General features: G+C 28.7%; 2 protein-coding genes across 2 annotated transcripts in view; one reads left to right on the forward strand and one right to left on the reverse strand.

Annotated features, from left to right (window-relative positions):
• The first annotated feature begins 1,226 nt into the window (after positions 1–1,226).
• LOC100212561 (pre-mRNA 3' end processing protein WDR33) overlaps positions 1,227–18,031 on the forward strand; it is a 36,824-nt gene continuing 20,019 nt past the window's right edge. Inside the window, exons 1-4 of the mRNA XM_065800482.1 lie at positions 1,227–1,731; positions 16,214–16,362; positions 16,666–16,734; positions 17,858–17,962. Coding sequence (XP_065656554.1) covers positions 1,518–1,731; positions 16,214–16,362; positions 16,666–16,734; positions 17,858–17,962 — 537 coding nt within the window. The 5' untranslated portion in view covers positions 1,227–1,517. The remainder of the gene's footprint in view (positions 1,732–16,213; positions 16,363–16,665; positions 16,735–17,857; positions 17,963–18,031) is intronic.
• On the reverse strand, positions 14,134–15,520 carry LOC136081982 (uncharacterized). Its single transcript, XM_065800483.1, has 4 exons — positions 15,180–15,520; positions 14,793–15,037; positions 14,617–14,690; positions 14,134–14,401 (listed from the first exon to the last, which is right to left on the reverse strand). The coding sequence occupies exons 1-4, from the start codon at positions 15,474–15,476 to the stop codon at positions 14,190–14,192; spliced, it is 828 nt and encodes a 275-aa protein (XP_065656555.1). The 5' UTR covers positions 15,477–15,520; the 3' UTR covers positions 14,134–14,189.

Consider the following 18,031-nt stretch of genomic DNA (forward strand, 5'->3'; position numbering starts at 1 on the left):
CCCTATTATTAAAGCTTAAAAACTTAAAAGTTTTATTCTTTCCATCGACAATGTACTACTAATAGTAACATCTTGAAATTGTTAACTCTCTATTATAATTATGCATTAATTTATTTTCCGGTTTTTATTAAGTCAGTTTACTTTGTTTATATTTTTGTTTGCATTAGTCTATATACTGTAAAAGTTTATTTTCTTGCATGAAGTTTAATAGTATATTTTATCTCGTCATTGTAAAAAGTTTATTGATGCATTTTAAAAAAAAACGGCCTTTTTAAGGTTCTGATAACAAGATCTTTGTGATCTTCTTTCAGCTACCTTGTTTATATAGTTAATCATTGTAAATTTGTGAAAATTATTGGTAAAAAAAAAATTAGGTTGAAGGAATTGTTACCCACAATTCTACTAGGATTCCGCGAATGTTTATGCATATGTTACATGCATACATCGTGACCATCGCTATTTTACTTGCCGAATGGTTATATGTATTTATATTGTGATATGTTTATAAAATAATTTGCTGTGTTAGTTAAATTGTTTATACTGTATAGATTGCTTATAGAGTACAGTTACTGTTTATTGTAAACTATGTTAGTTTAAAATTTGAAAGATTTTGAAAATCAAAATATTTCGGTAATCAGGCGTTAAATTAAAGTTTTTTAAATTTAACTTTGATTAATACGAACTTAGTTTTGAGCGCTTGATTTGAATACGTCGTGGGTTGCTAAATAAGTGTACAAAGTTAAAGTTATGGAAATGCATATGTTGGATTTTTATTTAAAATTTTTAGCTCAGTAATAACAGCTTCATATAATATATAGCAAAATAAGAACTGTAAATTCTCAATTGTTGTTTTTATTTCTTTAATGCAACTGTTCCTACATTCCCGTACTAACGTGGTGTCTGAAATACTAGTTCGCCCATTTTCCTAATATATTTATTTAGTTTTTTACGTCTATTTTTTATGAGCTTGCCGAATTTCATATAAAAGTAATGATGCTGTCATACTTTATTTTCTCTCAGTAAAGGTGCCTCATTTTTTTTTTTTTTTTAAATAAACAATAAAGGTTATCAAAATGGTTGCAAATTTCTTAAGAAATCCATGTAATAAATTTTATTACTTATTTAATTATAAGTTTTTGAAAAGTTATCAGATTTATAAAAATTTTTGCTTTTGTATTGTTAATTTTAAGCTCCTTTTGAATAATGTATATAACAATATAATATTTAGATAATATGAAATTAATTCATCATCATCCTTATTCATGGTACATTATAATGTACAATAAAATGTCAAAACACCATTGTGTGTTAAATGTTGCCAAGAAAGTTAAAATAATGTTGTATAAAATCCAGCAGATCCAACTATTCGCAAAATTTTTTATAATTTATTTAAAGTTGGATTTTTTTTTATATATAGTCATCGTAACATAAAAAAAATATAGACTTTAAAGTCTATCTAATTGCATACAATGAAGAAGAAATAGATAGTTTTATATAGGTTAGTTTTATTAACCAAGATGTTGAATCAAATGCAACAAGCTCAATTGGTTGACCAACACCACAAACAAGTTCATAATCGACCTCAGCAGCAACAGCCTCAAGTTTTATATAGTGTATGTATTCCAACAAATTTAGAAGAAAATCTAGCTGGAAGCAATACTCAATGTAGTGTATTTAAACAAATAAATATTATTCCAGGTTTTGATGCTGAAAATGCAGTTGTTGATACAGGTATTAATATTTAATATTTTTTTAAATTATTGGCTGGCTTTTCATTTATATAATATAATATATTTATATTATAAAATGTAACTCTGCTTTAGGTGAGAAACAAGTTAAGTAAAACAATTAATTTTGAAATTAAGCGTTCTTTTAATTTTTTATTTTTTATTCTTTGTACATATATATTTTTTAATTTTTTATTCTGATTCGCTCCCAACATGGCTGCAAACAACCACTATTAAGTGTAGAGTTGCTAGAAAAAAAAAGAGGATAAAGAGCAAGAAAACAGTTTTCAGAAGACTTAAAAAGTTCTAGGTTGTATGATTCAGGAAAACATATAGATGGGAGAGAGTATGAATGGTTAAAGTGCAATGAAAAAGTAATAGGCAAATAAAAGTTTTTAAAAAAAACTTTGAGCAACATTGAGCATGCACGGACAGATACAAGTAAACAAATGAGAATTTGCTGAATGATAAATCGAGCGAGAATGAGTTTTGGTTGAAGGAACTAGAGATGATAGCTCCTTTGAGCTACGACCATGGTAGTGCTTGTAGAAAAAAAAAAGAGATGCAAATTTACGACTATGAAAAAGTGGCTCAAGCTTAGCAGATAAATAGAATCCAACTATGTCTGCAATGCGTTTTTGGACCATGTCTAGAAGAAAATGAGCACCATTAGAAGAACCAGCCCAAATATGACAACAGTGTTCCATACAGGTATGCATAAAATATTTGTAGAAGTAGAGAATAGAATCAGGAGTATAAAAATGCAGGCACTATAAAAAGAAGTAACCTTAGTGGATGCTAATTGTTATAGTCTTGCAGAAGTGTTATAGTCTTGCAGAAGTGTTCTCTAGAGCTGTTGTCTATACTTTTCAAACTATTTAACAAGTACTTATCAGAGTCGTGTTTTCCATCCTGCTGGAAAGTGGCATCTGTTATTCCTATTTTCAAAAATTCTGGAGAGCGATCTGACTTGTCTAACTACCATTCCATTAATCTTCTTACTATCATAGGCAAGGTTTTTGAGACATTAATTAACAAACATTTAATCTCCTATCTTGAATCTAATAACTTGCTTTCTGATCATCAATATGGATTTTGATTTTCTCATTCTACTGCTGATAAGTCAATGGTAATAACTGATAGATTTTATCGTGCATTAGATAGATGTGGAGAAGCTAAGGCTATCACTCTCTACATTTTAAATGCTTTTGATATAGTTAGGCATTCTGGTCTTTTTCATAAGCTCTCTTTTTATGGTGTATCAGGTAACACCTTTAAGATTGTTAAATCCTTCCTTACAAATTGAAGTATAAAAGTTGTTCTCGATAGACAGCACTTTTCTTCATATCCTGTATTTTCAGGGGTTTCTCAGGGTTCTAGATCTTCCTATATTTATAAACAGTAATATACTCAATGAGTCAACTTCTCTTCATCTTCCAGGATTAAATCTTATTTCTGATCTTTCTTGGAAATCTTATATCAAATCCATTCAGAATTTTATTCTTTATCTCTACAAATTTCAAATCTGGTATTTTATGGATTACTGTTACCATATCTGGAGTGGATCTTCCAATGATTTCTTTCTCTTTTAGACAAGGTGCAAAAACACATTGTAAACATAGTTGGACCTGCTCTTACAACCAACCTCCAACCATTATTGCATCGTTGTAATGTTGCTTCTCTATTTTCTATAAATACTATAATGGGCACTGCTCTAAAGAGCTAGCATCTCTTGTGACATCTGCTAAAATTCATTCTCGTGTTACTCGTCATTCAATTAAATCTCATCTTTTTACTGTGGCTGTTCCTTGGTGCTCTAAAGTCCAGTTTTTTCCTCGAACATCAGTTCTTTGGAATTCACTTCCTTCAAGCAGATGACTTTAATAAAGAGGCGGTTAGAAAGAAATGAATTGATAATCTCAAAAATTGATAAAAAGAATTGATTTAATAATCTCAAAAACTTTCCCAGATAAACCATACGAAGCAAGCTTATGGAGAAGACCAGCATGCCAAACTTATTAAACAGTTTAGGCAGAATTGAGTAGAGTTCTGAAGAATAATTTTGTAAGACTGACTGAAGTTTAATTGAGGTATGACTTTAGCAATGAAAGCTAAGAGATAACAAGATTTATTGAACTGAGAATAATGGAGCTTAGCAATCAGACAGCACCTTTTTACATCAATTTCTTTCAATAATAAATAGCCGTTTGTTTCTAAGAGAATTGTTCTTTTGAAAAAGATTTTAAAAAATAATTATGATTGGATATAGCAGCTACTCAAGAAGATGAAAAATATGGAGTAGAATGAGGCTTGACTTGAAACCGACAAGAAGGAATTAAAGCTCTGATTCCTGCCTGAATCCATGAGGTTACGTAGGAGATGCATTTATCAGCTGAGTGAGAAAGCCCATGGACCGTCACGAAGAAAATTCCAAATAGAACACCAGTCAGCTTTAGGGTAGTAGTAAGAAGTGTGATAATATGTGACTTCATAAATAAAGTACAAGATAAAAGATTTAGAGATCCAAGCATGGTCAGAACACCTAAGCGAGAAAAAGAAGATACTAAGCACAAGCTAGGATCAGAGACGACATAAATCTAAGAGTAAAAGTAAATGGTTTGGGTTGTTTGCTGGTTCTTATAATTATTATTATCCTTGTTGAGTTTAATTATGTGCATACTAAAACTAACCTGTTTGTATATTTTAGTTTACATATTATTTTATGAAGAATAAAGCCTTCTATGTTGCCTTAGAATTAATTGTAGACTATTAAATTCACTACACTACAAATTATTCTTCATATTTTAATGGATAAATATCTAAGACCAGAATGATTTGACAGCAATCCCAATTCTGCATCAGCTTCTAAAGAATGGTCACACTGGTTTAGAACTTTTACAAACTTCATGAAATCTATACAAACAGAAGATAAATTAGATGTCTTCCTTAACTATTTATATCCTTCCGTGTTCCACTTTATTGCTGACATTGAATCATTTGATGGCGCTATAGAACTCCTGGAACAATCCGGAAAATCTATTGATGAGTTTTTGCAGGCCTTGTGTACACTCAGTAAAGATTGCAACTTTAAACAGGTTTCTGCTTCAGATCATTGTAAAGAATACATTCGTGATTCATTTATAAGTGGTCTAAGCTCTCATTATGTTTGTCAATGACTACTAGAAAGCTCTACTCTTAAACTTACTGAGGCCTATAATTAAGCTTGTTCATTGGAAAACGCTCACAGAAATAATGAAATGCATTCACATACAGAGTATAGTAATGTTGCTACAATTAATAAACATTCAAAATGTATTACTAAACTTGCTTCAGTTTCTACTAAGCCTAGTGGACTTTGTTATCTCTGTGGAAGTAAACGTCACTCTCAACAATCATGTCCTGCCAGAGATACAGAATGTAACAATTGTGGTAAAAAAGCACATTTCAAGAAAGTATGCAAATCATCAAAGAACTTTGTCACATCTGCTGCTAACTTTCATGCACCAAGTTTAGCCTTAATTACTTGCTCTTCTATCAACTCATTCAACTCTATTGTTTACATCTTTATTGCTAGGGCCAAGATAAGAGCTCTTCTTGACACTGGAAGTTCTGCACATAAGCAAATCATTATGTGACTCTTTAAAACTTGATATACTTCCTTCTAATAAAAGAGTCTATTGCTGATCCTTCCTTATCTTGTCAATTTATAGGTAAAGTTTCAACTAACTTCACTTTATTTGGTATGAAGTACTCTAATATTAACTTTTTTGTTATACCCAACTCTTGTGAACAAATCATACTTGGTAGAGATTTCCTACAGTTGCACTAAAGTCTTTATATCAATTATGGTGGTAAAAAAGATTCTTTAAAAATTTGTTCTCTAAATAGTATTACAATGAAAGCTAGCACTCTTTTCCTGAAAAGAAGGCAAGAAACTGAAAAACTTTTAAAACTAGATATAATTGAACCCAATAACTCTCCTTTGCGATCACAAGTAGTTGTTACCAGGAATGAGAGACATAAGAAACGCATGGTCATTGATTACTCATAAACAATAAATTGCTTTACACTACTTAATGCTTATCCTTTACCTAACATCAATGATTTAGTTAATGTCCTTGGTATGTTCTCATACTACTTCCAATATATCAAACATTTTTTTGACAAAATTCATCCTTTATCTCTAACTTCTACCTTTCCATTGTCAACTGAAGCTATTAAATGTTTTAATGAAATGAAAGAATTAATCTTTCAATCAGCTCTACAATCTATTGATGAAAGTATACCATTTGAGGTGGAAACAGATGCCTTCAATTTTGCCATAGCTGCTACTCTTAATCAGGTTGGAAGACCAATTGCATTCTTTTCTCGCAAACTTCCACCTACTGAAAAAAAACATTCTTCTGTTGAGAAGGAAGCTTATGCTATTATCGAATCACTTCAAAAATGGAAACACTACCTTGTTGGTTGGCATTTTACTCTAGTCACCGACCAGCGCTCTGTCTCTTTCATGTTTGACAATAACAAGAGTGGAAAAATTAAGAATGACAAGATTCTGAGATGGTGGATAGAACTTTCTTCGTACAGCTATGATATAGTTTATTGCCCTGGAGGTAATGATTTTGTTGCTGATGCTCTCTCTAGATCTTGTTGCTCTATTACTATGAATGGACCCTCTCTTAAGGAACTACATGAATCTCTTTGCCACCCTGGAATCACTAGAATGTATCATTTTATAAAATCAAAAAATCTGTCTTTTTCAATTGATGATGTAAAAAAAAACATTTCTTTGTGTCAAATTTGTGCTGAATTAAAACCTAAATACTATGTAAGCAATTTTAACCACACCTTAATAAAATCTACTCAACCCTTTAAGCGACTAAGCATGGATTTTAAAGGACCTATTCTGTCTTCATCTAGCAACAAATATTTTTTAACAGTTGTTGATGAGTTTTCAAGATTTCCCTTTGTATTACCTTGTCATGATATCTTTACTTCTACTGTAATTAAATGTTTAACTTAACTTTTCACTTTATTTGGTATGCCAGCTTTTCAGTATTCAGCTTTTCATGCCAACATTCAGATCGAGGCATTTGCTTCATGTTTACAGAGCTCCGCAATTTTCTTAATTCTCGAGGTTTCCACCAGAGTATAACTACTCCTTATAATCCTCAGGGTAATGGTCATTGTGAAAGATACAATGGTATAATCTAGAAAGGAATTTCACTTGCTCTCAAATCAAAGAGTTTACCTACCATGAACTGGGACCATGTTTTACCCAATGTCCTTCATTCAATGCATTCCTTACTTTGCACTTTACTAACATTACACCTTACGAACGATTATTTGAATTCAGTTGACGATCTTCTAATGGACACTTTATTCCTACATGGTTAACTAATTCGGTTCTGTATTGCTTAAAAGGCATGTTCGACACAGCAAATATGAACCTCTGGTTGAAGAGATTGAGCTTTTAGAGGCTAATAGTAAATATTCCCATGTAAGAATGCCTGATGGAAGTAAGACCACTGTTGCTACCAGACATCTCACACCAATGGTTGATATAATCAGTGATAATAATGGAAATAATAACTACTAAGATAGCTCCAATGAACCTGATCCCTTCACCTGAGCCTCTCCATCGAAAAAATCTCAAAATTTTTCTACTCTCTCTCCAACAAATCCTAATGGAATTTCTATTGAAGAATCAGTTCCTTGTTATTCAGGAAGATCCCGGAATCCTCCTAAATATTATTTACTTATTTTGTTTATTTAGTATGCTAGAATGTGCTGATTCTTATAGTTATTATTATCCTTGTTGAGTTTAATTAGGTGTATACTAAAACTAACCTGTTTGTTTATTTTAGTTTACATATTATTATATGAAGAATAAAGCCTTCTATGTTGGCTTGTAATTAATTATAGACCATTTAATTCACTACACTACAGGTTGTCAGGAAAATGACTCACAAAGTTAACTATCTGAGTAAGAGATTGAGAAATGCAGAAGTACCAGCAGTAGTACCAGCAGATACTTTAGTACCAAAAAGGGCAGTGGCATTAAAGCCAAGTCATTCAGTGTGATTAGCATTAGTCATCATTAACAACAATATTGGTTGAAGGATGGAAAGGGCATGGTCAATTTGGTCAGAAATAAGATCTAAAAGAGTCTTGGAAAGAACAACAAAGAGAAAAGCGATAGAGTGAAGAAGTACTTTGCAGAAGCACATAAAAGAAAGGTCAAAGGATTCAAACCTGATTTCACAACAAATAGGTGAATTGATGCATGTGTATACCCCCAAGCCAAGCATGTAACTCTTGAAGTAAAGCGCATATTTGTAAAAGATATTAAAACATTTAGGTGGTTGGGATGGTTTTTTATGTTTAGTATTTTGGGTTATTTGAAGAGAACTCATTCATAGATAGAACATGGCCTGCTAAGCAATGAGCTATGCATGATGTGATTGCCATGTTGCACATGAACATCACCCATGTGCAACATGGCACTGTTAATACTCTGATATTTTGCAGCTGTTGATGGAATCAACCTCTCTGAGAGCTACCACAGATTTTGAGAAATCTTACCACCAGCCGACCTCAATACCATTCAACTGAGTTATTATGGAGACACCTATAGCCTTTACTTAACCAAGAGCCTTAAGGCAGTAGATTTTCAAGCCAGAATTTGTTACTTTTAGCCTTTGCCTAAAAAAGCACACCCTTCAAAGCAACAGGACTTGGGGCATCAATAAATTCATATTTATAAGCTAAATAATGTCCTCAGTTTTTTGTCAGTTTGGATAGCCTAAAGATAAAATAATCTAAGAAAAATAAATATGAATGCAAAAAAAAAATTGTGAATATTAAACAAATGTTTTTTTTTAATACGCATAAATATGTTAGTGAATGATTTACTATATTAAAAATTTTGTTCATATTCGTATAAATAAACTTGATAATGGAAGGCAAAATTTTCTTATCTGTTCTTCTTTTTTTGTGTTTATAAATATTATTTAAGGTCTTAATGCAGTAGTGGTGTAGTGGTAAAGCGCTCGCTTCATAAGCGAGAGGTTCCGAGTTTGATCCCCACCACGTCCCTGGTAGTACCGTGCTCAACTTGTTTCTCCGCGCAGCGGCCTTGTTCGTCAAGGTTGGTGTTTTGGAGTTATAGAGTTGGGAGAGGGTTATAAACCACTATTAAGTAGCCTCCTCATCTGTAGTGGCCTTCTCGGCCTTGAGGAGGTGAATAACAAAAAAAACAAAAAAAAAATAGTTTTCTTAGGTTTTACGTTTTTTTTTTTGATTAATAAAAGATATTTGTGTTTAAGATGAGATTTTTAATAAAAGCGAGAAAGATTTGTTTTTTTAAATGGTAATTTAAATTTTCCTTTTCCTCTTGTGTCATATCTATTTTAGCTAATACAAAATAAAATTTTTGAGAAATGCAGTGGAAGAAGTTCAAGTTTGTATTTTAACATAAACAATAAATTTTGATTTATATTTATTTGGTAGACATTTAATGCTTTTAAGTGTTTTTAAAGTGGCTCAGCATGTGAGAATTTATCTTTATTATAAACTATTCTTGCAGTATGCTTTTGATTTTGATAAAGTGTGACTAATTTGGATTTATGAGTACTCGCCCATGCAATGTTAGCATATATGCAATAGCTTTATATAAAAGAAAAATAAAGAAGCTTCAAGTTTTTTTTGGGACAGCAAAGGACTAGCTTTATATAGCATACCAATGTTATTTGATATCTTGTTATTTAACATATTTATGTGTGCTTTCCATGAAATGTTCTCATCAATAAGTATACCAAAAAACTTTGTTGCTTGGGTTCTCTTGGTTTCATTATTTACTATTTTTAGTGAAGACAATGTGAGTGGTATATTTTTTAGTTGGAATCAAAAAGTATGTATTTAGCTTTTTCTGTGTTTAATGATTAGTTTAATTCGTTAGATTTAAACCAATTCTTCAGTTTTTCTAATTCAATGTTTGTAGTTTCTGTAATAGATTTTGACATTAGGACATCCAAAAAAAAGTTCTGTAATAGATTTTGACATTATGAATATACATATATTCAATTTACTTAAAGTTCTTTAATAGATTTTGAAATTATGACATCAAATTTACTTGAGACGTTTGAGAAGTCATTAATGTATTTTAAAAACAAGAGAGGTGCAAGAATAGAACCTTGAGGGACTTTGCATTTTATTTTGAGTAACTTTGAGTAATTTTTTTTTTTTAAGCAATTACGCATTGTCTGTTTATCAAGAGACTTTTGAACCAGTTTACAGCGATACTTTTTATTCAATATTTCTCCATCTGTTTAAGTAAGATTGAATGATCTACACGGTCGAACGCTTTATTAGTCAACAAAAATTTCAAATACAAATTTTTTACTTTCAAAAGAGTCATTTATGTTATTTATAAGATCTAAGATTGGCTGTTTGGTCGAGTGTTGCTTTTGGAAACCAAATTAATGATCAAAAAAAGATTTTGTTAATTATTAGATATTTATATAGTTTATATTAATTACTCCCTCTAAAAGTTTTGAAAAGACAGGAAGAATTGAGATTTTTAATTTATTCGGGACAGATCCAGTAATAATTAAAGATATATATATATATATATATATATATATATATATATATATATATATATATATATATATATATATATATATATATATATATATATATATATATATATATATATATATATATGTTATATATTTATATTATATATATATATCAGGCCTTGTTTTGAAACCTAAAGCCATTTACATACGCGTTGAGCCATTTAATATAAGCGGTAAGCCATTTCAGTTGAGCCACTTTTTAAAAATTTTTAATTTTTAAACAAGTCTAAAGATATTGTTTAAGCAGTAAGATTAAGTAGTTAACTTTTTTATTTTTATTAAGTTTCCATTGAAAATATTGAGCACAAGAAAAAAAGGTTGTAAAAAAAGAAATCATAAAAGAAATTTAATAAAAAAAACTTTTCTTTTTCATCTTGCAAGCGCAAGAATATTTATTTAGACTATTTCTCATAATAAACAAAAACAAAAATATTTACAGAATTTAAAAATAAAAAACCGAATTTAAAAACAAAAAAGTATTAGCTAAAAAATAGTACAAGTTAAACTTTATTTTATATTATTGCCACTTTTGATATTTTAATTTTTTTGTTTTTTTGTTTTTTTGTTTTGTTATAATGACTAGATTTAATCAAAAAATGAAAAAATATTACATAATTAAATATTACATTTAAACAACAAAATTATTACAAACTTTAAATGATATCTCATGAATAGTTTATCCTTTTCATAAAGAAATGAAAAACTTCTATGGATATAACTCTATTATTAATTTTTCAAAATAAAATTTTGAGGGAGCTAAGATTACCCTCATTATCAAGTATAAATATATTTGATAGCGTTATTAAGTATAAATATATATAACAACAAGGGTATCTAAACTCCCTTGATATACTGTATTGAAAAATTAATGACAGAGTTATATCTATAGAAGTTTTTCTAATTATTACAAGTATTAAAGATAAATAAAAAGTAAAGTAATTATTCCAAGGATTAAAGCAATATAACTCTTGAAATGTCTTGAATAAAACTTTTCATCAAGAAAAAATAATTGTTAAGGTACACCTCAATGTTAAGGTAAAAAAAAATATTAAAGTACACCTCAAAAATGTAATATCACTGAAAGAGCCTGATGAATGGCTAAAACGATAAAGCAATCATTTAGTCATTTGGTTTCTAAAATAAACTTTAATTATAAAATAATAAAAAAATTAGAATGCGTAGTGACTCAGCTGTAGTAAACATCAATAAATACAAGCTCCTTGTTGAAGCTAATAGGAGAACAGTATTAGATTTATGTAATATTTTACTTGTTACATATCTCATGTTGTTATATACTTTGTATTTCCCCTTTTAAATGCTGGGTGCATCTTTTTGTATTTTGGTCAAGGTTTAGTCAATTCTTAAAAGAATGACTAAACCTTGATACTAAAACACATATAGGACTAAAAAGTTTTTTTTGTTTGCAAAGTTTGCATAAATTTTTAATGTATACATTAAAATTTATGCAAATGTGGACAAAAAAAACGTTTCAGTGTTTATCTCAGCAAAATTGTAAAAGCCTTTTCAATGTCTTAATATCAAGATTTAATCATTCTTTTATTTTGGTTTAATCATTCTTTTATTTTTTTAATGCATGTATAATACATTAAATAACTTTTATAATACATGTATAATACATTAAATAATGATAAATAAATCTCCATCTCTAATAAAAGCATCCATTTCTAATAAAAATGGTTTTATGTAGAGTTGCAAAAAATTGCGTTTTTTTCCTCTTTTTGGGTCAAAAAAACGTGTTTTTTGGTTTTTTTGGTGTTTTTTTGGGTTTTTTGACTTTCTAAACAAGTTTTTTATTTTTTTGGTAAATAATTTGGAAGAGTTTTTGTCTTATTCTGTCTATTTATGGTATATCATCATTATAATCAATAATACAATGTATAAACATCAATTTAAAGTTAATGTTTTAATAAAAAAATTTAAAGAGCTATTTATTAAGTATATTTATTAGGCGGTTTAGCATTAAGTTAGTTATAAATCTAGGTATATGAGAATGTTTATTTGTCATGTTTTAATTCTTAAATATTGTTGTACATCCTAAATATTACACTCATATACAGAAACTATACTTGTCCATGACAAAATACCCATTTTTATAATTTAAATATACTAATATATACGATATCATGCTTATTTAGACAACCTTAATATTTATTATGTAATAAATTGGTCTTACATTGTTTGTTACATATTTTGAATTATATTGCCAGTAAGCCCTTATAATAAAAGCCTTAATTTTATTTAATTTACATATCTATTATTTTTGAATAATATTTTTTAAGTTTTAATTCATTATTAATTTAGTGCTAAGAATTGTAGCACTGTGTTGTGTAGTATACACAATTAAAAAAAAGTATAAATATTTAAGCAAAAAAGTCAATAATCTAGTAATTTTAACATGCATTTAAACTATAAAAGATATTCTAAATGGATGTGCTTTCTGAGTCGGAGTCTTCCCGCCCTACCTTACCTTCATCTAATGATTCATAAACAAAGTCACTGTCACTTTCTATATTAACTGCTTCAGACTCTGACCAAGGCATTGAAGTGCTAGGAACTTTATTTACACTTGAGTTATTAATTGTAGGAGTACTTATGCTTGTACCATTTTTATAACTGGTGTTTTCAATATTTTCAAGTATTAAATTTTGTGAAATGAAAACTAGTTTTCCAGCCCTTACAGTCGTTAAGCGATTTCTTTTCGCACTATGAATGTTAGAATAAGTGCTAAAACTTCTCTCACATGCTGCACTTGAAGCTGGTAGCTGAAGAATTCTAGACGCAACTTTTGATAGTTCAGTAAAGGAACACAATCCTTTCCACCAATTTATGGGTTGAGTTATTCCAACTGCAGTCCAAATAAAAGGTTTTGAAAATATACCACCCTTTGATTAGTAATTAGCCAAGTCAAACATCATAATTTCTTTGTTTACATCAGGCATACTTGCGGCAATGTTGTGTATCGCCTCACATGCATCAATCTATAAAAAGATTTTTCTTTCAATTATTCTAAAATTACTTTATTAATTTAAATAGTATTTTCAAATTTGAAAATTATAAATTTGAATTATGTGTAGTAAATACCTTTTGTTCTCCAGTCAAGACTCTGCGTTGAAATTTGGGATCTAGTATATTGGCAGCTAAGTGAATTTCTGTTAAACAAAAATCTTTTCTTTTCTTGAAGATTTTTTTGGCTTCTTCTTCTTCCTTCTTTGAGAATGGGCTAACTGTTAAGTTTTTAAAAATGTGGTCTTCCAAGAAGTAAAAAGTTTCCACAACAGTAGATAACAAGGGAGTATTTAATTCAGTTTTCTTTATTGCATCAGCTATTGGTGACAGTAATTTGAAAAAACCTTCAACCCTGTCCCAAAAAACATCTGATAAAAGAATATTTTTTGTTACTGAATTAAGTCCACTGTTTTCAGAAATAGCCAATGTTTTTAATGATTGCTTATTTTTTTGTATGCTATCTAAGCATGCTACAGTTGATTCCCACCTTTAAATAAAATACAAAGAAATTATGATAATTTAATAAATTTAGAGTAAAGTAATTTACTAAATGAAATCTATTTTTATGAATGTATAATAAAATTAGTTACATAGTTCAATTTTTTTATGTAATGTACAGTATATTTATATTTTTAGTTGTATTACCTAGTTCGTACAGGTAGTTTCAAGGAAATGCATGTTACTACACCAACTGATTTTTTTTGTATATCTCTAAAAGCTGCAACAGATAAATGAGAATTTTTTAGTTCTTTAACAATATCAGTTACTTGTGACATCAAAACACTTAAAGTTGTCAATTTAAAAAATCTGTGAACAGCAAAATTAAACCATGTGAAATGCATCCATAACAATGAAGATGGGGATAACAATCTTTTAGACGAGTCCACGCATTTTTCATATTTGCAGCATTGTCAGTCACAATGCCCAAAACTTTGTTAGGATTTATTTCTTCTAAAACTTTCTTTATTTCATTTGCCATATATTCACCAGAATGGCTTAATGTTCCTACAAAACAATTTAGGATATATTATATATACTGTGCTATATAAATATTATAAATCTATTTACTGATATATTATTTCTGCTTACTGAAATGGTTTTCAGTGTTGTTTGTTATAAATTTAATATCAAAGTTAATTATAAAATAGTATGCATATTTTAAAAGTCTACCAGTCTGTTGAGTAAATCCATTGTATACAGTACTAGAATTATGGTTTTACCTGTAGGCAATGTCTTCCACAAAATGGGTGATGAAGAAGGTAATGTCATTACAAAGTTTATGATAGCTTCATTTCTGTAAAGAAGAAACAGCATATAAACAAATAGAATCTGTTTATTAACTAAATAATATAGGTTCAATTGCATCAACTAATATTATAATAAATTGTTACTGTACCTTAAATTGCTCCATCCATCACACATAAATCCAAGATAATCTGCAGTTACTACCATTTCTTTAACATTTGCTGAAATCCTTGAAAATTCATTATCTAATAACACATTTGACACTTCATGTCTTGACGGAAGCTTATAAGCAGGACGTAACTTGTTCAAAAAGATTTTCCAATAGTTATTTTCTACTATATGGAGTGGCGATCCACTAGCATATATTGCTTTTGCTAGGTGTGTATCAATCAATTCCTGCAAAAGATAATGTCATACTGGTACATCAGTGAATCATGAAACAAATCTTAAATTTAAAAATCATGAACTTTTAATAAGCTAGTTGCCATATCAGTTAGTTCTTCAAATAAATTTTAAAATTTCAAAATAAAATACACACCTTTTCAGTTTTTGTCATGCTGTCAAACACGGAACATGGTGTTTTACTTCTACAAATTGATTCAGGAGAGGATGTTCCGAAAGAATCAGATCGTGGTTTTTTTGTTTTTGGTTCAGCATCTCCAGAAGAGTCTTGCTGTTTTTGACTATGACCTGATTTATTTGCATATAGACTTTTTACTTCTTCAGGACATTTTCGACATTTTTCAATATGATTAGTCATTCGAGTTCCGTTATTAGAGATAATGTCAAAGCAAAAAGAACATTTAACTCTTTCCATTTTGCTAATTTGTTTCATAGGTATAAATAAATTGGAAACTACAGTTTTATTTCTCCCCCCTGTATGGCCTGTTTTACTGATTTTTATAATTAAAATTTACTATGTTAAGCAAAATATCTAAAATTTAAATATAATTGAATAGAGAACATAATTGATTATTAAAAAGAGCTTTTAAAACTCCTTATAACTTTTTATTTGCAACTCAAAACCTTAAAAGTACAGTAAATAAATTAAAAAATAATAATAATAATAATAATAATAATAATAATAATATATATATATATATATATATATATATATATATATATCAAATAGTAAATAAAATTAAGTAAATGTAGTTAAGTGTAATAAACTTAGATAAGAAGTGTTTATTGTGTCAATATATAACAATAAAGTCAATAAAAATCAAATAAAGGAAGATAAAAATAACTAATAATTTTTTATACAGGACTGCTATAACCATGTAAACCTAAACATTAATAATAAAACAATTACCTTTAAACATACCAAAAGAAAAAGAATTTTAGTCAAATTCAGCCTTAGTTTTCCAATATAAATCTGAAATTAAATATGTTTAATAATATTGCCATTAAAGTTAAATTTAGTAGCTTAAATGATGAATTTTTAAATATTTTCCAAAATAACCACAAAAACGGTACCGTGCGTTTTTTCCCCAAAAAAACGACCAAAAAACCAAAAAAACAAGAACCAAAAAAATGCGTCACATCTCTAGTTTTATGTATATTTCATATTAGGTATAAAATTGGTTCGTCCTGCAGGTGCTCAAGTTCATTTATCAGCTAACATTAATTGTGGTTCCAACGAATTTGATGGAAAGCGTATGCGGCGGTCTATACAACGTAGAACAGTAGACTATAATGCTTCAACTATTCAACAAATTAAGGTAAATTTTTTTTTAAAACATTGTTTTATAAAAAAAATCTGTTGAATGAAACTATATAAAAGTATCAAAATATCGTTGGTCTTGTCCCTATTCTTAGAATATACTTGACAACTAGACAACATATTTATGTTGGTATTTTTAATTATCTACATATTTACACTTTTATTTCTATAGTCTTTTATTTATAAGATTTAAAAATTAAAACGTTTAATTTTTTGTATAGACACTGTAATTTAATTCTTAAATTATTTCAAAAAACCTGGGAAAGTTTTTGAAACTTTAAAAAAATCGTTTTTTTTCTAGTACCGACTTTTCCGCAGATCAGTTTTGCAGCGTCCTGTTAGTCAACCAGACCCATTGTATTATCCTGAGGTAAGTATTCATGTTTCAAAATATATACTAAACAAATTAACTTTTCTTAAATTTGATTGTGATAAAGTGGATATTAAAATGTGATAATGAGAGTACTAAAATTTAAAAAAGTTTAGTTAAAAATTATTTAAATTTTCTACACAATCTCAGTGACTTTAAAAGTTGTAAAACATTGTTTTGTTATTATAAATAATTGTTAACTATAAATGAATACTAGGGGAAGTTTGTGTACCTAGGTCCTACTTGTACCTAGGGCCACCCCACTTTATTTAAAAACTATAAAGTACTAAGTTATGCTTTTCAATCAGGTGATTAGTAATAAAATTTTTTATTTTTTAAACCTGTTTTGATTCTCAGCCTTACTATACAAGTTATAATCGAAAAACACTTCTTGATGGTCTTAAGTAAAATTTTTGTTGCTGGTATCTTAGATTGTTTTACCACCCTTAAGGAAATTCTTTTCTATAAGTTCTTGTAATCTATATTGTTTATTACTTAAATACTATATACCATGTTCAATAAGTTTTCTCTCAATCCAGGATTGTTAATAGATAACATTTTTTATGAGGGTATTAAGTCATGTACCTAGGGTCATATAGTTTGCATGTACCTAGGGCCATATGTGCATAAAGAATTTGTTTGATAATAATTTAGATTGTTGAATTTTAATTGATTCTGTTTTTTTTCTCTTTCTAACAGTTGTTTTGGGATTACCATTTTACTCGTCTTGGACTTATTTGTCAATTTTGCTATTTTTTAAATATGCAATTAAGTAACACTAGATTCAGACACATCTTAGGCCTTAAATTTGGGCATTAAAAAACCTGGCCCTAGGTACACGAACTTCCCTTACTATTAATATGTAAATTTAGTCCATAAATATAAGTCATAAGAGTAATGTGTGTGTGTGTGTGTGTGTGTATATATATATATATATATATATATATATATATATATATATATATATATATATATATATATATATATATAACAATAAGATAACATCTGTAAACACGATTTTGTTGGAACAGCTCATGTTAATTTGTTGCTTTTGAAATAGTTTTCATGAAGCAGTTTGTTTTTAGAATAAAGTTATTTTATTTTGATAAATGTTGAAATTCAGCTTATTCAGCCATGTACTCTTCTTGATAATCCTATGAATGCCGTTACAACCAGATTTGTTCGTGCTTCAACAAACAAAGTCAGGTGCCCAGTGTTTTCGGTAGCTGTAAGTTGTTAATTTTCTTATTTTTGTTACTTATGAAGTTTTTTTCAATATTTTTTTATTTTATATTTG

The sequence above is a fragment of the Hydra vulgaris genome, chromosome 06 (genome assembly GCF_038396675.1).
Source record: "Hydra vulgaris chromosome 06, alternate assembly HydraT2T_AEP".
Taxonomy (NCBI): domain Eukaryota; kingdom Metazoa; phylum Cnidaria; class Hydrozoa; order Anthoathecata; family Hydridae; genus Hydra; species Hydra vulgaris.